The 21,744-nt window shown below is 46.6% G+C and overlaps 1 protein-coding gene across 1 annotated transcript in view; it reads left to right on the top strand.

The window, feature by feature from the left end:
• Positions 1–21,744, top strand: part of SPAG17 (sperm associated antigen 17) — a 469,533-nt gene that overhangs the window by 309,368 nt on the left and 138,421 nt on the right. Inside the window, exons 27-31 of the mRNA XM_019526871.1 lie at positions 450–606; positions 2,289–2,494; positions 2,753–2,897; positions 12,968–13,122; positions 14,709–14,894. Of these exons, the coding sequence (XP_019382416.1) occupies positions 450–606; positions 2,289–2,494; positions 2,753–2,897; positions 12,968–13,122; positions 14,709–14,894 (849 nt within the window). The remainder of the gene's footprint in view (positions 1–449; positions 607–2,288; positions 2,495–2,752; positions 2,898–12,967; positions 13,123–14,708; positions 14,895–21,744) is intronic.

Genomic DNA, 21,744 nt, shown 5'->3' with positions numbered 1-21,744 from the left:
TACTCCCCTCCATCCCCAGCACCCAACCCCAACAACAGCCACCACCCTGACCCCCCCTTCACCTCTCCCCATCCCGACCCCCTCCCTTCCTCCCTACCCACTGCCGCCTCCTCCCTGCTGGATGTTCTGGGGGGCGTTGGGGATGGGCAGCGGGGGTGGGCAATGTCACCATACCCCCCCCCACCCTCAGGCAGGGAGGCATGGGAAAGCCCTGCTGCTCGGGTGGCTGGAGCATGTTTGCTGGCGTCACAAACTTCCCCAGCAGCAGCTCAAACCCACACAACCCATGCAGCCAATCACCACCCACCCTCTTGGCGGCGCATGCATAGTTGGCCACAGGTGTTACGGACAGACAGACATACAGACTTTACTGTATTAGCATGTTCTAAGAGGAATTCTTATTGTTTAAAATGGCTTTAACATATGTAATCTGTCGTGATTTCCCCTAGATTCTTTTTGCTGATGGCACAGTGATCAAAAGTCCCGATTCCGGCCCTGTCCTACCACCACAGTCCAGCATAGCACCATCCACTATACCCGAGAATAACCTGCAAGTCCAGACACACTCCAAATTGGAACATCCTCCAGAGATCAGCACCAAGAAAGGTAGGATTTTCAGCTTGACATTCCAGTTGCTGCACCAGGAATTAGGGCAGTTTTACAATATGGACAAATAAATTGCAGTGAGTTATAAATAGAAAGGGGCTTACCACATGTCACCTGCTTCACGCTTTGTCTTAAATGAAAGCTAAACTGCAACAACTTACTTTTTCTCACTGAAGAATAAGCTACTAGAATTTACATTTCACCTACTGCAATGCAAGAAGAACACATGGAGAGTGACTTAAAATCAGCTGACGCCTGGTAGGTCCCCACCCCTCTTTAATGTGCTGTAACATGTTTGTATAAACACTTAGGGCACTTTTACATGTGGTCCAGGGGTTGGGGGTGGGAGGGGAAGCTTTAATTAGAGCAGCTCCAAGAGCTGCTTTTATTAAAGTGCCACAGTATCTCATGTGCCCCCCCCACCATTTTGAAATGCAGTGACGCTAATACACATGATGCAGAGGCTTGCTGGAGCATTGTAATTACCATGCTCCAGCAGATCCAGTTAATCAAGTCTGCTCCAATATACTGTAATTATAGCCTTTTGTTAGACTAAATAAACCAAACTTGTTTGTTTCTTCTCATAAGCAGGCTCTCCAGTCTCCTGATCATGCTAGCAGCTATTCTCTATACCAGTTTCAATTAGATTTAATATTTCTTGAACACTGGGTGTATCTGCATGAGACTCTTTACTGCGCAGTAGTTGAATCTGATGTGCAGTAAACTGCCACTGTCTACATGTGCGCACATTTACTGTGCATTAAATTAGTCTACTATGTAGTAAGCTACTACCTGTAAATACAGGTAATAGCACATGTATAGATACTGACTGGGAGCAAAATTGCTCCTGGTCAGCCCCAATACCAGTGGGCCACAGGAGATGGGGAATTCCCCTGGTTCTGATGCTACTCAGCTCCTGGCTCCCCCCAGAAGCTGGGAGCTGAGCAGCATGGAAATGGGGTACCTCTCTACCCACCCCAGACCTGGTGCTGCCCACCTCTGCCCCAGTGCTGCTGGGAGCCAAGCAGCACTGGGGACACGTCTGCTTCCCTACCCAGCCCAGGGCTGGCCAGGAACTGACCCTTCTGGGGTAGGTCCTAGCCAGCTCCAGGCTGCACGAGGATTTCCCCACCCACCCCAGAGCTGCCCTGCTGCCCACTGATCATGCAAGTGGCCCTCTTCTGGACCCTTTCAATGTTTTACAGCATGGACAAATAAATTGCGGTGAGTTATAAATAGAAAGGGGCTTACCACATGTCACCTGCTTCACACTTTGTGTTAAGCGAAAGCTAAACTGGGGCAACCCTCTAGAGTGGGAGGAGAGTAGGCCACTGTCAGATTCTAGAAGATCCTATCCCTGTGCATCCATAACAAGTGAAGCACTTCATAAGGGTACCTTGTTTCAATAAGTACTATTTTGGAGCACTGCAGCTGTTTTTGGAATGCTTTAAAGAGTATGTATGTCTATCTGAAATGGTTCAAGTGTTGATACTTCCTATAGCCGAAGGCTTGTCCCAAGATTAATCTTTGAAGAACTTCCTCAGTAACCCCTCCCCTGGGCCATCACTTTCCCCTTCCACAATCAGTTACAATAATCCTGGAGAGTTTACAGCTTGCTGACATATCTATGGCTGTGCATTATATCTAGAGTGATGTAGAGGCTTTTGTTTGTATTCTTGCAGGAAGGAGTAGCCACAAGGGAAGCATAGCACAACCAACCAAAAATGAATTGCCTGAGGGTCCCTGGCAGACTGCACAGCAAGAGAATGAGCCAGGAACCTGGATAACAACTACTCCATTGGGCTTTCAAGTGGCCACTAAGGGAGTAAAGAGATTGGATCTGAAACCATTATTAACCTATGAGGCAACTGACCCAGTTAATGAAACGGTAATGTTATTCTGATGTTATTCTGTGTCTGTTAATCTGGCTGATTCGCTAAATGTTAGAAGTAGTGTAGAATTTGTTCATTAGATAATTTCCTAAGATCTCTAATAATATATTAAAAATGCAAAGGTTGTGAAAGAATGTGAACCTTCAGGCTACTAAACTACATAGGACTGTGCTGGTTAAACTTTGCTAGTGTTAAAGCATCTTCTCTTTTTAATGTTTTACAGATGCTGATGTTAAAGTTTTTTGCCCTTCCAGGTTCTGGTAATACGAGAAGACAAGGTGATAATGGTTCAGAAAACTGATGGGACTATGATTGTGGATCATGCTGATGGTACTAGAATCACTACATTTTATCAAGATTTTGAGAAACATCTCATACCTGAGGATTATGAAGAAACAGGTAAAATCAAGAGGGGCATAATTCTCTCTCCTATAACTTGTAAAGCAGGACTATGTAAATGCAAACAATAGATTTTTTTTTTAATCAAAATTTTATATGTATAACCTAGATAATAAATCTGATATTCAGCCTAGGATTTTTTTTTTCAGTGAATGCTCTTTTATTGGTATGTATTGTAACATTATTTTATTGTGGCAAGAGAGGTATTAAGTAGATTTTCCCCTTCTTCATCCATCTGGGTACCCACATGCCTCTCATTCCCTGGGGAGCACAGTTCCAACCATTACTTTAAAAAATAACATTATCTCTCTTTATTCTATGCCCTCCAGTAACTTTGCTGACTTTTCTTTTCAAATGAATGAATCTGTGAGACTGACATTATGATTGTGATAAAATATGGGCATAAAGAATGGAGTTTGCTATTAGCCTTTTTCATTCACAGCCAAAAGCAATTTTTATTTCCTCTGTTCAGCAATACAATTTCATATTCTCTGTCCATTTGCATGGTGGAAAATATCACTTGCGTTCAGGATGGAGACTATACTTGCTGGCTCACAATACTTTGGGAACACAGTGAAAGGTCATGTTTTCAGAGGGAAAGATTGTCACTCAGACAAGGCCAGATCCATGTAGAACTAAAAAAGGACAGTGGCCTTCATAAATTCAGTGAGGAGGTGGTGCAGAGAACTTGCCGGGAGGTAAAGGTAAAAATGAGCTGCACTTCGTGAGGGAAATTAAAAACAAGTTGAGGTTCTATGTTTGTAAGCTGCTATGGGCAGTCTGGGCAGATGACAGCAGGGTATGTTTGGTCACACTAGTTGAGCTGACCAGTTTTATTTTTGCTGCTGGCTTTGGCCAAGGACCCACTGTTCAGGACCCTTCCCTCTGCTGCAGCCAGGCTAATAGATAATAATAGGAGGCCACCCAGGCTTAGTAGTGATGTAAAACAAACAAAATAAGTTAGCACTTAGCTGTCTTCCAGTGGTTCTTCCAGGCTTTACCTCCTGGGAGCCTCTTTTCCTTTAGAGGCTTTGCAGAGCCTGCAGGCTTGTGCAACAAAGCAAATGATCAAGCAAACAAACAGAGAAGAGCCCTGCTCTGGGCTCTCCTGGTGGCTGCCTAACCCCTGGCAACTCCAGGCTCCAGGCAGCCTGCTCCCTGGCCAGATGCAGCACCTTGAGGCTGCTTTCAGTGTCTTTTATCCTTCCCACTCTGGGCTCACATGGATAACCCTCTCTTACTCTCTACGCCTGCATCAGCTCCCTCGCTGTGGGACTCACTACATCCCAGGACCTGGTTTCCCCAGCCTCCAATGAGTTCTCCCCAGTCTGGAGTGGCTGTGCAGAGGTGCTTCTGGGGTGTAGGGCTATTCAGCCCCCCCCAAACCCCTAGTAACAGAGGAAGGTCAGAAAAGGAAGACCTAGCTGTGAGTCCACCATTAAATAACCAGGCAAAATCTTAACAGAAGATTCAAAGAATCTCAACAACTACTTTGCCTCAGTCTTCACAAAAAGTGTTAAACTGCAACCATAGGGAAAATAAGGCTAAGGAAGGGAACAAGCTGAGAGATGAGCTAACAAAAGAAACAGTCAGAGAGTCTTTGACATGTCTGAATGAATTTAAGCCAGTGAGTCCTGATGAACTTCATCCCAAAGGAGCTATCAAATGAAATTTTGGAGCTGGTAGCAATACAATTTACAAAGTCATGGGAGACAGACAAGGTACCAGAGGATTGGGAAAAGGTCAATATAGTGCCCCTCTTTTTAAAAAAAGGCAAAAAAGGGAAGTCCAGGGAACTATAAATGATTTAGCTTCCCCTCAATACCTGGGAAGTTGCTGGAATATATCATAAGGAAGTCCATTTGCAAACATCTAGAGAAAGAAAGGCTGATCAAGAGCAGCCATTTTGGATTTACTATGAACAAATCCATGACATATCTGCTGTCCTTCAACAGGATACTAGTTGGATGGATGAAGGAAATGCTGTGCCTATAGTATATATGGACTTCAGCAGGGCTTTTGACATAATCCCACACTGCAGTCTCATAAACAAGTTGAAGAAATGTAGGCTAAAAAAAAACCTACTAGAAGGTGGATAGACAACTCAATAGCTGCAAGCAAAGGGAAATCACAGACTCAATATGGATCTGCAGTGTGATGTAGTTGTGCAAAAGGTGAAAGCATTTTTGGGTTGCATCCCTAGAAGCATTAAGTGCAGGGCACAGGAGGTGATAGTGTCTCTACTCAGCATTACTAGGCTTCATTTAGAGTGGTGTGTGCAGTTTTAAGCTTCGCATTTTTAAAAGGACATAGAGATGCTGGAGAGGTTTCAGAGGCAGGTAACAACAAGAAAAATAAAGAATTTGGAAGACCAGTCATACAAGGAGAAGGGACAAGACACATTCAGCTGTGGGAAAAGTGCTTAAGATGGGACATGACACCAGACTTTAAATACTTGAACCACTGCTGTAAAAAGGACAATACCTTTTCACTCTTGCTGTAGAAAGTAGCATGTGGACTAATGGTTTGCAGTAACCAGTGATTGCAACAATATAGATTTAGATTAGATATCAAGAGAAACTTCTTCGCTGATAGAACAGTGAGGCAATGGAATAGACTGCCTAGAGAAGTTGTGGCATCTCCATCATTGGAGGCATTCAATGTTGGATAAGCATTGTTCAGGGATGGTCTGTGTGTAACTATGCCAGTGGTACCCCAGGGTGCCGCAGGAGCCCCTTGTGGCAGGCCAGAAGGAGGTGCTCCTGCGTTGAGCCACCCACCTCACTGCGCCTGACCACCTTCCAGGCTCTGAGTGCCTCCCTAGGGGTGCCTCTGATCCAGCTGACCCCCTTCCTGGAGCACACTCACTAGCCTGGGGGTAACATAAGCTGCCACCACCCCAAGAAAGGACTCTCTCAGCCCTGTGTCCTCGGGGAAACACAGGCCTAATAGTCCTACAGGTACTCGACCCAGTACAGGCACTTGAGGCACTTCCCCAAGTCGGGGGCCAAAAAGGCAAGTCTCCCTTAGTCCACAGACCTAAGGGGCCTCCTAGGCATAATTTAGACCCACCCCTCAATAACTCTCCTACACCAGTCACAAAGGAGGACTTTATTGATTACCAGGGTAGGGTGAAAATAGGGTACAAGATAGAGCAATATCATAGAAATCCTATAGAGCAAAACAGTCTGGCTGAGGTAGCCTGTTGATCATGCATCTGAGTTACTGCCAGCTATATATCTAACCAGATCTCAAGTAGCTTACTCACAAGCATCATCCAGAGGCTGTTAGAGATTCCCTCTGGAGGCAGGCCGTTCCTAGCTCATGAGTTATGGGGGACAGAGCCAGTTTCAGATGGTAAAACTCCTCTCTAAGTCTGAGTCGTCCGCATGGCTGCTGCCCCCTCCTCCTGGGCAGTCTTAACTTATATAGCCCCTGTGACCTCATTCACGTGGTCCAATGGGGGTCAGCACCTGCTGGCTGTCGGCCAACCAATTTGAAATACATCACTAGTTGCCGGGCAGACTCTAGCCCACCAGGTAGATGCCCCTCACCCAGGTAGCTGATACCAGTCACGTAGAGAGAGGGAGCAGGTTCCCCCCCTCCCTCAGCTCAGGTTACCGAAAGAGATAGGGTAAAGGTATCTCCTCTGCTGGGCCCAGCCTAATCAAATTGTCACAGCACAGAGATTTTTGGGGAGAAACAAAGGTGGCTTCCTGCCACACCCCTCAGGTATATTGTGATGCTGCTATGGTAGCAGAACTTCAACAGCAAAATAAAATTGCCATGTGTGCACTCCTCCTGCGTTAGGGCTCTGAAACTAAAGCAGACAGGAACTGCCTTATGCTATAACTCTTCCCTCTCCAGACCTTCCTATGCTTATCCCAGGAACAGAGACATCCAGGACAGTTCCACCCCTTTGTGCCTTTGTTTATGGGAGGAGCTGGACTGGAAAATGCTACCCACCACCTGGCTGCCTCCTGCACACAGTGCCTCTGTGCTGCAGGCATATGCCAAGGCCCAGCAGCACCTGGAGTCTCTGACAGAGCCCCTGAGAGCCATTGAAAGACTCACAGTGGCATCCTCCCCAATGCCACACAGAGCAACCCAGAGTCCCAACTGGTCACAAGGAGAGACAATGGACCTGATTGCACTGTGATGTGATGCCAAAGTGCAGAGCCAGTGAGCACTCCAACACCCACTCCCTTGCCTGGGCAGCTAGGTGCCATGCCTCTGCACTCTGAGACATCACCAGTAGCTGCACCTTGTTGCCACCTGCAGGGAAAGACTCAGGCCACCAGGGATTCCTGCCATGTCCATCTGGTAAGCCCCACACAGGAAGGAGAGCTGAAGGGGTAAGGCAGCGATGTAGTCACCCATGCATTGCCTGGATTCGTAGTCTTTCATGCATTACCCATGCATCAGTGGTCTTTCACTAGACCAAGGAGAAAACAACACCAGGTAGATACAGAATGAGCATGGTAGGAATAATTGCCATTGTATTATTGCCATAGAATTGGTGTATGACCAATTAAAATAATTAGACATGTACAAGTCAGTGGGACCAGATGGTCTTCATCTGAGAGTGCTGAAGGAGCTACCTGAAGTCATTGCGGAACCCCTGGCGAAACTCCTCCACAACTCATGGTGCTCTGGAGAAGTCCCTGAGGACTGGAAGAGGGCCAATATTGTGCCCATCTACAAGAAGGGCAGGAGGGAGGACCCGGGTAACTATAGGCCAATCAGCCTAACTTCTGTCCTAGGGAAGATTCTAGAAAAGATCATCAAGGAGCCTGTCTGTGATAAGCTTGCAGAAGGTAAGATTCTGAATGACAGCCAGCATGGCTTCATTGCAGGCAGGTCTTGCCTTACCAACCTCATCTCCTTCTTTGACCAGGTAACTTGCCACCTAGACACGAGAGAGCAGGTTGACATTGCACACCTAGACTTCCAAAAGGCCTTTACTCTAGTATCCCACAATGTCCTTGCGAGAAAATTAGAGGATTGTGGACTTAACTCTGAGAGAGGTGGGTGAGAAACTGGCTGCAGGATAGGACCCAGAGAGTTGTAGTGAATGGATCTGTGTCATTCTGGCGAGAAGTGGGCAGTGGTATCCTGCAGGGGTAGGTGCTTGGTCCAGTATTTTTCAACATCTTCATTAACTATCTGGATGTGGGAGTGTGTAATCTCACATGTGTGTCCTTCAATGACCATTGGGACCCCTAGCATGGAGAGTGGATATTCGTTCTCCGATGCATAGTCAGCTTGCTGGCTAGGGCATCTGCATGGGTGCTATATCAGTTCTTTCCTGCCACAACTTTGACATTGCATGAAAAATAGAGATGTTGATCATCTTTATCCTCATATAGCCTCCACACAGACACTGCAGGTCCTGTGTTTTGGGGCTCCACCTCCCATATACACTGCCTAGCACCTCCCAGATGACAACACAGGAAAATAACGTTCAATCAGAATTTTTAATAGTCTCTTCCTGGCACTGTCATGAAAGTATACGCAATCCATCATGCCGGTTGTTTCCCTCTCCTACTCAGGAGCTTAAAAGTCCTTCTCACACTGCTAGTCACATACTGAAGCTAGGGGAATTCAGCTTTCTTTCCTCAGTATTCAGCCCCAGTACTCACAGCTACACTATGTTGCCTGCAGGTCATCCTGGCCTGTATCCAGTAGTCATCATTGCCGAGGCCCAGTCTCGGCTCTCCAGCAAGTGATCCAGCTCCTCTGAGCTGGCTCCAGTGAGAGCCACTTGCTGCTGCAGTTCTCACCATTTGCCCCTGCCAGGGCCTGCCTTCCAGTGTGTAGCTACTGTGGAGCCACTGCATTCACTTCCTCCCTCTCCAACATGTCCGGTCAAGTTTTGAACTCTGCCACTGTATTCTGCCCCTTCTGCCAGGCCCAGCAGGTTCCTCTTAGCCAGGCTCATCCTGGGGCCGGCATCCCTGGACGTGCCTGGTGTGCTTCTGGGTCACCATGGGAGAGCTTCAGCCCAACTGCTGCCATGGCCAATCAGGCTCTGCCACCACAGGGTGAAGAGCTCACTAGCCAAGTTCACAGACAACACCAAGTTATGGGGAAGCTTTTTCAGGCTTGAAGATAAGTTACAGATACAATTGGACCTAGACAGGCTAGTAAGTTGGCAGATTGGAATCTGATGAAGTTCAACACTGAGAAATGTAAAGTGCTCCAACTCAGGATGAGTAACCCCCAACACACCGACAGGCTTGGCAGCACCAAACTAACTAGCACTACAAATGAAAGGGACCTGGGGGTAATAATAGACCACAGTATAAATATGAGCCGGCAGTGCGATGTTGTAGCCAGTAGGACAAATAATACTCTGGCATGCATCAATCAATGCATCTCCGGCAAAACCAAGGAGGTGTTTCTTCCACTCTACTCAGCACTAGTGAGGCCACAGCTGGAGCACTGCATCCAATTCTGGGCACCACACTTTAACAAGAGCATGGACAAGCTTGAGAGAGTCCAAAGAAAAGCCACCCATCTAATCAGAGTCTTACAAGAAAAGGCTGAGGTATCTGGGACTCTTCAGCCTGATAAAAAGAAGGCTGAGAGGGGACCCGGTAGCAGCTTATTGCTACATTACAGGAGTACATCTAGGGCTCGGTGAGCAACTGTTCACCAGGGCGCCCAAGGAGAAAATTAGGAGTAATGACCACAAACTCCTGGAAGACCAATTCAGGCTCAACATTGGGAAAAACTTCTTCAGAGTCAGGGTGTCCAAACTGTAGAATAAGCTCCCTCCAGAGGTGCTGCAATTACCTACCCTGGAAATCTTCAAGAAGAGACAAGACAGTCACCTTGCTGGGGTCACTTGACCCCCAGTTATCTTTCCTGATTGGTGTAGGGGGCTGGACCCAATGATCTTCCAAGGTCCCTCCTGGCCTTACAAGCTATGAATCTATGCCCACAGCAGCTCTCCCACCTGCCTCCAAGTTGTACACCTGGACCCAGGGGCCCTGCATGGGGGGGCCATCTCTCCCTTTCCTGCTTCTGTCCCCCCTTCCCACCCTACTGGCCAAGCTCCCCCCTAGCCCCCAGAGTTCCCTCCCACAGTATGCAAGGAGGCAGGATGCAGTTCAAAATTTTATTGAGCAGCCAGCACCTTCCCAGCTAGGCAACCAAGGGCCTGTCACAGGCAGAGAAACTCATTGATGGCAGCAGCAATCTTCTCCTTGGCCACAGGGGTCAGGCACTCATAATGTAGGCACAGATAGCCCTTTAGGCAGTGCACATTGAAGGGAAGTGCAGGCTTGCCTGGGGTGTTGTCAAAGCTCAGAGCCCCACACGAGGTTCTCAGCTGTGCCCAGGACACCATGGTGATTAGCAGCAGCAGGGAGTAGTGGGCCAGGCACCCCTCAGTGCTCTCAAACAGCTTGTCATGGTGTGCCATGGGGACTCTCAGCAGGAGCATGCTTGGAGTGCAGGCCATGCACTGGGGCGGGGAGGAAGGGGGATAGCTTTGCCAACCCTCCTGGATTGACTGGGAGTCTACCAGAATCAGAATTGATCTCCTGGTGACTATTGAAAGCAATCCTGGAGATTGATATTGTGAACGGGTTGAACAGTACAATTAATGAGTAGAGGTGTACTGATACATCAGTCCCATATCAGATCAGTACTGATATGAGGAAGATTGACAGTATTGGCAAATGGCTTTTTTTGGTTGGTGTGGCCAATAATGTCACTGATAAATGCCCCATGCATGGACACTGCCACAGTACAGTACACAGGCAGCCAGGAGCACAGCCCAGCAGCATGGAGAGCAGCTGGGCCTGGCTGGTAAGTCTGTTGTGAGGGAAGGGACATAGGGGGGAAGATTGAGGCCCCTGCGGTAAGGGAGGGAGTGGGGCTGGGGCAGGGGCAGGCACTACATTGCTGGGGTGGGGCACAGGATGGAGCCATGAGCGGCTCCTCTGGGGGGGCACAGGGCAGACTGCCACTGTGAGCTCGCGCTGGGGGCAATGCTGGGCTCTTCCCAGTTGGGGGGTTGGGCCAGGGCTGTACTCAGTGTGGACAGTGGAGGCACTGGGTGGGGGGCTAATGGTGAATTTTGGGGTAGCAGAAGCCCCCCCATACCCTCTTTCCAGTGCCACCACTGCCCGCCCCAAGAGCAACCCAGCCCAGCCCCCAGCCTGGAAAAGCTTGGTGCAACCCCGGCCCCAGCCTGCAGTGGCATCCTACCCTCTCCCCGCATGCAGACTTAGGGGCACATGCCCCCATGCCCTCCCGGGGACCATGTAGCAGCGGAAGCTGCACCTTCCCCCGGAGCCCCCCCACATGAGCCACTCGTGGCATCATCCTGCATTCCACCCCAGCTGTGCAGCACCTGACCCTGCCCGAGTCCTATTCCCTCCCTCATTGTGAGGCCCTCGATCTTTCCCCCCCATACCCCTTCCCTCCCCCCTTTCCCCTTCCCCCACAACAGACTTACCAGCCGGATGCTGCTCTCCAAGCTGCCCAGCTGCATATTAGCAATTGGATTGGTATCAGCCAATATGGATCGTTAAAAATCGGCTATTGGTATTGACCAAAAAAATCTGTTGGTGCACCCCTAATAATGACATTACATCAAGTTGGGGGGAAAAAATCTGGAATAGTTTCAGTCAGAATTGGCAACCCCCTATGGGATGGCTCTCCAGAGAGACCCACCAGAGGAGAGAGTGGCAGCATCACCAGCTATGTGTCCCAGCCAGATGGGAGGCCCTCACCCTACAACCCCAGCTGGCATAGGCCTGGCACCATGGGAAGAAACTGCCTGGCCTGCAGAAGTGGGGGAGTTGGTCTGGAGCTGCCGTGGCAGCTGCTGCCAAGAGCCATCCCTGGCCCAGCCTGGGGAGGGGACTGGGAAGGCTGACTGCCTCTGGCAAGTACCAAGTGGGCCACCTGCCCCCACAGAGGGAGCAGGGATGGAGGGCTTGGCTAGCAGCTATCTGTGCCAGGGGCTGCCCAGGCAAATTTTCGTGGTCCCTGTGGACAGTCCCCATAGCCCTTCTCAGTCTGGTTGTGCAACAGGCACATAGGATAGGATTGTACAACTGTAGCTCCTGCCCTTACCTCCTGACTCTGGGCAGAATAGCCTCTTAGCCTAATGTTTCCTCCTTCCTTCCTGCAGCAAACTGCAGCCCAGCTTATATCCCTGGGCCAAAATGGCTGCCCTCATCAGGCACCTGGTTGCTACCTGTTTGCTGCACTTAAAGTGGCAGGCACCAAAGGTGACTGGGATGTGGCAGTGGTCCTTCTGGGACTACAACTCAGAGGTTCCTGGATAGATGGTCTTGCTTCCACTCATGATCAGACTGATCAACACATTTGGGGTCACTAAGTACTTTTACTTTGTGCTCAGATTGGTATAGACTGTGGGGGGTATATCTTCCTCCATAGCAAGAGGCATGGCTGTCTTTCTTGGCTCTCAAACATATTTAACAGCCCTTGCAGCATCAAGACACTAGCCATCATTGTCCCCCCACTTTACCTGTGGCAGGTTAGGGTGCTTGTATGACAGGGTTAACTGTGTAGTTTTAGTACTAGGTTAGAGGGGTATTTGTATATGGTTTGGACAGGGATGATCTGCCTCTGGCAGGAGACTGGACTAGATGACCTCTAGAGGTCCCTTGCAGCCTTACTTTTCTATGATTCTGTAATAGAAGGACATAGCAGGGTGATGTCTTTGGTAGTTGTGCCTTAGGTGATGGGAAGGTGGGTTGCTACATGTCTAAACAAGATATCACTGTCGTAGCATGGTGCTTTTCCAGTCAAGATACAAAAAATTTCAGTGGTCCAGTTTACATGTTAGGCATAGTTCTCCTGTTCCACTGCTGATGGTAGTGAGGATTTTTGTTGTTCTAACTGAATGCAATGCAGAGCCTAAGAGAATTCTAGATTGCTTTGACAATTTATGGGCAGTTGTCTTCAATGGAAGGGATTATTATGAAGAAGAGTTCAAAGTGTCTTGCTCAACAGCCAAAGACAAGGAAGCTAAGGCATAGTTCATTTGCTGTGGGCTCATATGGCTAACCTGTTTTCATTTATAGCTGAACCCACAGAAACCATCATACGGAAAGTAAAGTGCATGCGAGTGGAGAATCCTGACTTTGCTACTGTGATAACAAACTGTGAGGACAGCATTTGTTGTACTATCTTTGGAGATGGGACATCTATTATAGCAAAGCCACAAGGAACATATAAGGTGAGAATCGCATTGATATGATAATGTAATATATATTTATGCATGAACAAGTGGTGCCTCCCAAGACTTGGGGAGCACAATTTGTGTGCAGCAATTTTGGCAGTGGGGTGGCAAGCGGTGATCACCTACAAAAGCCATCAGTGGCTGTAGCCAGTCTCAGGGGGAGCACATGCCCACCCTACGAGTCGCCTATGTGTTTATATATTCTGAACAGCTTATCCTTGCCTTCATCTCCTCTTACCATGACCAAATCTTCCTTTTCTATGTACTTTAGAAAATTCTATCTCTTCAGATTCCAGTCTTAGACAATCTGGACATTCCTCCTCTACTCAGCACAACTCCATGGATCCCCACTTACTGTAGATGAAAATTCAAAATTGTTCTCATTTAAAGTAATATTGCAGGGACTGGTAGTAGTTTTCCTTCTGGACCTTGTCTTTCCCCATTTCCATCTCCACTCCTTCCAAAATGGATTCAGTACTCAAGATCCAGATCAGATTTGTCTTCCTTTTTCTTTCTTGTCGCGCCCAGATGCTGGTGCATCCTTGACCTGCGAGCCTGAGTCGGTACAACCGGCTTGGCGCGAGGGGGGATTTATGACCGGACAAGCGGGTGTTAATGGCGAGCAGGAGTCAAATGATTTAAAGCGCATTGGTTACACAGAAAGTTTATTTTATTTACTCTACTGATGGCTTGCAGCGTAGGCAGAAGCAGTTGATTTCTTAGTTACAGCATGCAGATATTCTGTCACCCAGCGATTACAGTGGGTTGCAGACTTGCTGAGTACAGGTTTCAAACAGTTTATACAAATTACTACGGTCTGCAGATTACCGAGAGCTCTTGACGAGAGGGACATACGAAAGATAAGATAAGACAAGAAGAACGAGCCGGCAAGAATGGGGTTACGCCAGAAGAAAAAAAAATAAAACTAAAACTAACTGGAGGCGGGGAGATATTGTTTGTAACTGATCAGGTTACAAAACTGTGTCTCTTGGGAATGCTCCGAGATCTCCGCTTTGGGTGGAAGTTCTTTCAAAGTTATAGGAAACAAAATAGCCAATAATAATACGCCTGGCATGAATAATTAACAAGTTGGCACTTGTGCAATCTTTGTTTTCTCAAGTTTCATAAAAGGGGGGCTATATTTTTGCTTGGGTGCTACTGGTTCTGTTTGGTCACAAGAGTGCAAGCGTAGCATATTATTTAATTTTACAATTCCGTTAAACTCAGCCAATCTGGTATCTCGTTACTATGGGTACGATATCTTTTTTTGACGTCACAGTACTAGGCTGCAATTTGTTCAAGGTTAGTTTCTCTCTCGTATGAAAAGCTCAAGTGATTTGAATTGAGTCACAGACAGGGGTGTGAATATACAGCACTGTTACAAACTAAAAAATAATAGTGTGAGACTACAATTACAGAGTTTGTTGTGTAAGCCTCTGATCTTTTGCCATCTGATCTTTTGCCATCGGCATCTGAAATCAAAGACTTTGATCTTTGACATTTCTGGGCTTCATTTTCACACTGTATCAGAACTCAAGATTTAACTACAAACAGTTGACCATCATCCTTGCTTGTTCTGCTAGGTGTTACCCTTCAGCACAGGTTGCCTTTTCATTGATGAATATTGTTCAGCAGTTTATTCCCATGAAGTTCATGATGACACCAAGTTTCACAACGGGCATGAGGAACACCAAGCAGGAATATACAATATGAAACACACCTCAGACATAATCTGTGAGGTGATGGATCCTGAAGGAAACCTATTCAAGGTAAAACACAAAACAGGAAGTAAGGCCTTTTGTTTTATATTTAAGTAATTTTGCTGACCAAGTAAATTACCTTAGTAAAGAGTCTTGTGCTCTGTAGCATTAATAGGGATGATCTGATTAATATGTCTAGTGGTCGCCAAACTGTTGGTACAGGCTGCTAATGGTTTTCAAAGCCATTGCAAGTGGCCCACATAGTGCAGAAGGCCTTTTTACCCTGCCCACCCACCTATCCCCTCTTAAAATGAAAGGCTGATGATAAGTGAGCATAGTGGTCTATGATACATTTTGAGGGTTCCATTGACCCCAAAATTTTGGGAAATACTATGATAGGTATCTGGGCCAGTTAGCTTGGCATGGCCAACAGGATCAGAATAAAGTGAATCTCAATCTGGAAAAGTTTGTTGGGGCTTTTGTAAAGGACAATAAATGTCACACTGGTTAAATAACATGTAGATCTGTAGCTGTACCAAATCTAGAAAGTGACATTGTTTTATGTGACTTGTAGCCTGATAGACAAAATCAGGGACTAGCTGTGCAGGGCATGAAAGGGGGAGAGAGTGTAAATAATTTTCTTATAGAACCCCATCAAAATATTCTAACTTAAATTTCTCAGACAAAAAGAGTTGAAATGGCATGATTCAGTGTTTAGACACAACTTTGTGTTGTAATTATTTATATTCTAAAAGCAAGGTATGTTTAAGCTAGGTTAATTCAAACATTTGCACACAAACACTACTTCTAGGGACCAGAAAGCTGTGTTTATTACTAAGTAACATGATTTTTTTTTTTCCTGAACCAGTCCTGGTTTCCTAGTATTGTGTTAAGTGGCATTGTGTTTTCAAACATGTCTGTTTTGCCACATCTTTTCTATACTTATACTTGCCCCCCTGTCTTTCTCTAGGTAGGCCTACCAGTCTAAACCCACCAGATAGGGTTTGACTCCGAGGCTCTAGCTCCTTAATCTTGGGGCTTGTGGCCCTCCTTTTTTTTCCCATATGGAGCCCAGGCTCTCTGGCCTAGAAACCTGTCCACTGAACCCCACTGGCCCAGCAGCCCCGAACCCCCACCGGCCTAGCCCAAAAGCACTCACTAGTGCACCAGACCCCCTTGGCCTTTTATGATTGCACTCAAGACACTAATGAGGCCTCCTTCTCTCCTACAACCTTGTCCACAAACCACCAGTGTATCAATTAACAAATATATATATATATATATATATACACACACACACAGTAAGTCAGTGGGCTCTAACCACAAAAAAAGAAAATAGAAATTAAAGAAAGCAGCATGCCAGCTTACATTTTCTTCATGGCTTGCTGCTTCTGTTTCCCCACTGCCTGTGATGCTCCTCCCTGTGGTGCTGCTGCTGCTTCTCTGAGAGTCATCAGCAGTTCCCTTCTCACAGCAACCGGACCAGCTGTAAGCATCACCATCTACACATGCAGACACTTACTGCACAGTCATTTTCTCTAATCCCGAGTAAATGTGCTACCTGTAAATACAAGTAGCACATTTACTCTCAATTATTTACTGTGCGGTATGGCACATGTAGATAGCTGACTGGGAGCAAATGTACTCCCAGTCAGCTGAACAGCAGAGGATGGGAAATTTCTCCCTGTCCCTGGGAGATGCCTGCTGCTGGGGTGGGCTCCACCACTGGAACACAGGCAGAAACAACATTCCCATGCCCTAGCAGCAGAGGGCTCCCAACCCGTTTCCCAATTGTGATAGGGGAGCGGAAGCTAGCAGATTCTTATCTCCCAACCTGAGCTCTGCAGTCACGGGGCCCAGGCTAGGAGATTCTTATCTTCCAGCACCAGCTCTGTGGTCATGGGGCCAGCACTGGGAGATTCTTATCTCCCAGTGCCAACCCCACAATTGTAGGGCCTGGCCTGGGAGATTCTTGTCTCCCACCGCGGGCCTTGGAACCACAGAGCTCAGACTGCATTCAGAGACAATTCCAGTGTCTAACCAGCAGCAGCTGAAAGAAGCTATTACAGAACAAGGCTGAATACCTTCTTGGAAGCCTGAGCAAATATTGAGTCCCTGATCCAAAACATCAGGGTTATAGACACAGTCAAAGAAAAGAGCACCAAAAATGTTTAACAAAGAGTAAACAGCATATTTTCTTAGTCACCTTTTTAAAAATGACTGAATCATTTTGGCTGCATTTCTCAAAGAAAAATTCAGCCTGAAATAGATGCCCAGCTTAAAAAAGTTTGAATAATTAGAGTTTGGGAAAGTTATAAACAACAGAAAATGGGATGCTATAATGGACAGTGTGGGGCAACTTAAATAATAGGTGACACTGCCAGCCTTGCCTATAATTATTGGTGTGTATTGTTCTAGGACCAGTTCTGTTTCTGTTGATTTAAGATAAAAGATACATATTACATACCTGTAATAACAGATGCTAACTTAATGCACCATAATCAACACTATTGTGCATTAGTGCAATGGAACACTTTTTAAGTGAGGCTTGATGCCCATTGGACTAATCTACTGTGCATTCGCACATTAGCACAGTTTTTGCCAACCATGCTAATGTGCAGTAGAATTAGTCATTAAGCGTCTTGTGTAGATGCACCCAGTAGAAGTGTTTTGGGAAGTGTAGGATCAATCTTCAATCTTCTAGATCCAGCACTGAAGTAATTTGTGATACATATCTAAAGTAACTCTGTTAAATGGCAAATTGTTTTAAGAAACTGTCACATGAAAATTAGACAGAAATCTCCTTAGCTGAATGTTCTCAAGGGAAAAGGGCAATTGTGAATATTTTCATTGTTTTCATTTTCGTTTTCCAAGCCAATATAAACTGATTTTCAAAAGTGAGATAATATTGTAAAAGTACATCTTTCTAGAAATATCATGCCAAAATGACAGCACACCCACACCTGTCTGCTTTAGTTAATCTTGGATTAAAGATTTATTGGATTTAAAGGTACTAGAGAAACACAAAATGTTATTATATTATTATTGTTGTGCTTAAATTAACATCGATGCTGAGCAGTGTCTTTTCTTGAGATACTAATCTTGTTGAATATCACATTATCTGCCCACTTTTGGCACAATAAGGTCCAATTCTTAAAAAGAGGTTGTGGCAATATATTGCTGAATACAGAAGTGCCCTGGAAAGAACACATATACTTCACTACTATCATGTGCCTGCTGGCTTTGTTGCCTGCCCTTTCTCTGTTCCTGTAGGCAAAGGCCAGATCTGTAAAAGGAGCTAAGTACCTACAAAGGCATAACATGGTGTTGGCACTGGATTTATGACTCCGAAACCTTGTTCCGTGTGGACCCAAACCCTCAGACTGACCACAATCTCTCCATTCAATAATAGGCAAACAGTATTGGTACACAGTGATAGTAGATAAGAATAATGCAAACGATCCTATATCTACTAGTCCTAGAGCTGTCACAGAAGGAAGGTACGTCTGGCCAGTATGCATGCTTCATCCTGAGGTTCTTTCTTGAATGTCAGCCTGGAGGTCAAGGCTGAGACCATCTGTCCATGGTGGTCTCAGGTTTCCCTCTCAGGGACACTTTGCTGCTCTGAAATCCTTCTTTTTGTATTCTCTCTCTCTTCTGATGAATTTTCATCTCTGGGCATCATTGATTGGTCTCTCTGCAGTCATGATACTGCCCATGTTCTGTCCTGTCAGCATATTCCCTTATTCCAACAAACCCATCACATGCACACATCTTAATTTGATCTGTTCACCAAAACTGGAAACCCCAAAGGCTCTGCAGTTTGGCACTGTGACCTAATGCCACCTTATTTCATGTTATGGAACAGTATGGTACATGTCTTCAGTTTCCCAGCCTCTGTGTCTGCTGGCTTCAGACATAGTGGGCCTTGAAAGAAACTTTGTCACAAACAGGTTTTTTAAAACCAATTAACCCTTGCCATTCCCCTAGATCATTATTCTAATGCAATAACTACTTTACCTACACTCCAATTCCCAAAAGCAAACCTCTAAATACCATTTTCTAGCCATCAAGGACAGCTCAGCCTGCTGAACAGTGGCTTCACACAAAGAAGCAATGGCTATTTTTGTAACTCCCCTCACAAGGCAGGACCTTAGGCTGCTATCCAGGTCATCCTTCCTCATTTATGCAGCTGGCTCCCCAACAGTGCAGATAGGCAGATAATGGGATTTTCAGTGACAGTTAGGCACCCAGGCACTTGTTAAAGTCCTACTGGGTCTGCATCTTTAGGCATTTAAATGCCTTTACAAATCCAACCCTAAGTCACTTTTGGACAGTTCCAAGTCATAGCGGATCAAAAAAATTCCAGTCATCCCACTTAATTTTAGGAATGTCAGAGAATTGTGTACTCTGCTACCATCTGAACCAATTTGCTTTTAAATACAGCCATAGGTAGCCATAGAGAATAAGCTTCCCAATGATGCTGCACAAAAGTATGGCTGAAAGTGCATCTCTTAGCCAGTAAAAAGTGTGTCAATTTCTTGCTCTTAATATATTAGCACTGAAGAGAATGTGGTCCAGTATTTTCAACAGGAGATTGAGCACTTATCCTACCCATTGACCCATGTTCAGTCACTAAAGCCCCCCTGGTATGCACAATGGATGTTTTCTAATCTGAGAACCTAAATTAGGGTCTAAAAGTTTTTGTTACCTCCTGCACCTCCAATGGCTACATTGTTGCTTTCTTGTTAGTTTTTTCTGGGCATTCTCCATTTGCTGTCATGATAACACCACTGTCCACCAGATAGTGTTTAGGGTTTGTTAAAACACAATTAACCTTAAATGGAATGTGAAATACGAACGCAGACAACTCAGTATCCTAGAATCAAAGTTGAACTTTATTAGTACAACAAGTATTATCAGTTTCTATATTGAGAGAGAGAAAAGCACTTAGTACAATGATCACACCCAATCCCAAATGTTACATTGCTCAACAGAAAAAGTGGCCACTCAGTTCCTGAAGCAAAGGGTGCATCATTAAAAACACTGCTTTAATTTAGGGCAAAGTAAACCCCCATGGCATGTACACAAGGGTGGGGTCAGGTCCTTACATGCCTCTCTGGTGGTGGCAGGGGAGGGCTGAGCAGTCCCTGAGCTGCAGGGAGGGGCAGGAACTGGTACTTCCCTCTGTGGCAGCAACGGTGCCCCCCAGGTGGCACCTGCCCGCAGGCACCCAGCCCAGGCAGTCCTCAGACATGTTTTATTTTGCTACGTCCCAAAGTATTTAACGCGTAATATGCCACCGAACATGCAAACAGTAGTGCCCTTAACACTCAATATGCTGCCAAATGTGCAAACAGCAACACCATTAAAGCAGTGCAAAAGGGCAGTTAACTCACTTTAAAGGCCAATTTTGTGGTGTGTACAAAGGCCGTATGATACTCTGGCAAAGGGCATTCGTGCTCTTCCCCTTGCACCACTAACCCATATGACACAGTTGGTATTTTCTGTTGCCATTCAAAATCAGCATCACTATTCATAAGAGCTGGAGTCCACTGAGCCAGTCAGGGACTTGAAGCATGTCCTTCTTTAATTTTCCCTAGATATAATATACTTTAGAGGAGAATGGGCTGTCTGGACTATTACTGTCGCCCCTCCTACAATGTATTCCCACTTTCTCAATGCCCAAATCAGTGCCAAACATTCCTTTTCACATGCATTAAAATTCTGTTCAGGTCCTGTAAGGGTTCTTGAGGCATAAGCCACTGGCCTTTGTTCTTTTCCTTTCCCTTCCAGTAGGGTAGCACCGATAGCTCTTTCAGTAGTTGCCAGTTGCAAGGCAAAGGGTTTTGTCTCATCTGGGTAAGCCAGTGCAGGAGCTTGTACCAGATCCCTTTTTAACTGAATTAAAACTGCTTGTTGCTCTGGGATCCATTCCCACTATCGCCCTTTTTGGAAGTGCCAATTTGCCTTTGAATCTGGGGCTGCCCATATAAACAAGACAGTTTTCCTGCTGGAGGCCAGGCAACAACATTGCCTGGCTGGAAGGCTGCTGGTATTATCTGGAGGTAAGGGAGGAGCCGTAGGGGATGGTCTGGAGGCTCCTGGTCCTGGCCATGACCTAAAACTGCACCCTGCTGGGAGTGGGTGGCCTGGGGCTCCCAGTGGCGTGGGAGCCCCCAGGAAATACCAAGCCAGTTACCACCCCAGTGAAAGGCAGGTCAGGGCACCTTAACCACCCTTAACTCAGTGGGTTACCCCTTTGTAGTGTCTGGAGGGTGGACCCCCAGAGAAAGAGTGAGGCCATAGACTTGCACCTGTCTGGACTTCCGCTGACTGGTCAATGCTGGGGCCAAGACTGGAAGGGTCAAAGGGCAAGGGGCCCACCGCAAGGAACGCCCAAGAGCTGAGGAACTGGGGTTCTGACTGGCCTGGAGGTGGGCCAGGGCTAGTGAGCCTAAGGTCCTGGGGGGACCACACCCAGAAGGGGAAGCAGTTCAGGGAGCTATGCTGCTGAGAATGAAGGCAGATTTGGCCGCCAGAATGGAGGGATCATAGAGAGTTCAACACTAGGATTATGGGGCCCAGTGTGGGGCTGGTGATTGTGAGAATATCTGGATGCTATCTGTGAGGCTTGGGCTGCGGTGTAGGGGAGGATCAGAGCCGCAGATAGAGCCCCCTGGCATCAGGGCAAGAAATGGGCAGTCTCCCGCTTAATTGACATCTATTAATTAATTGCCAACAATGCATGGTGGGCGAGAAGGCGGGCAGTTAGCCCAGAAACAGGTGGGCAGGCCACTGGGAAATCAGCCCAGAGCAGGCCCCCTGTTACACACCCTTATTTTGTACCTCCCTTTTAGGACTGCTCTCCCTGTTTATTATTCTTGCCTTTCAAATTCCAGTCCTCAACCCATAGTTT

This window comes from Gavialis gangeticus, unplaced genomic scaffold, assembly GCF_001723915.1.
Source record: "Gavialis gangeticus isolate Ggan-Ray unplaced genomic scaffold, GavGan_comp1, whole genome shotgun sequence".
Taxonomy (NCBI): Eukaryota; Metazoa; Chordata; order Crocodylia; family Gavialidae; genus Gavialis; species Gavialis gangeticus.
Note: the sequence above shows the minus strand (reverse complement) of the source record. Positions and strands in the feature narration are given on the sequence as shown.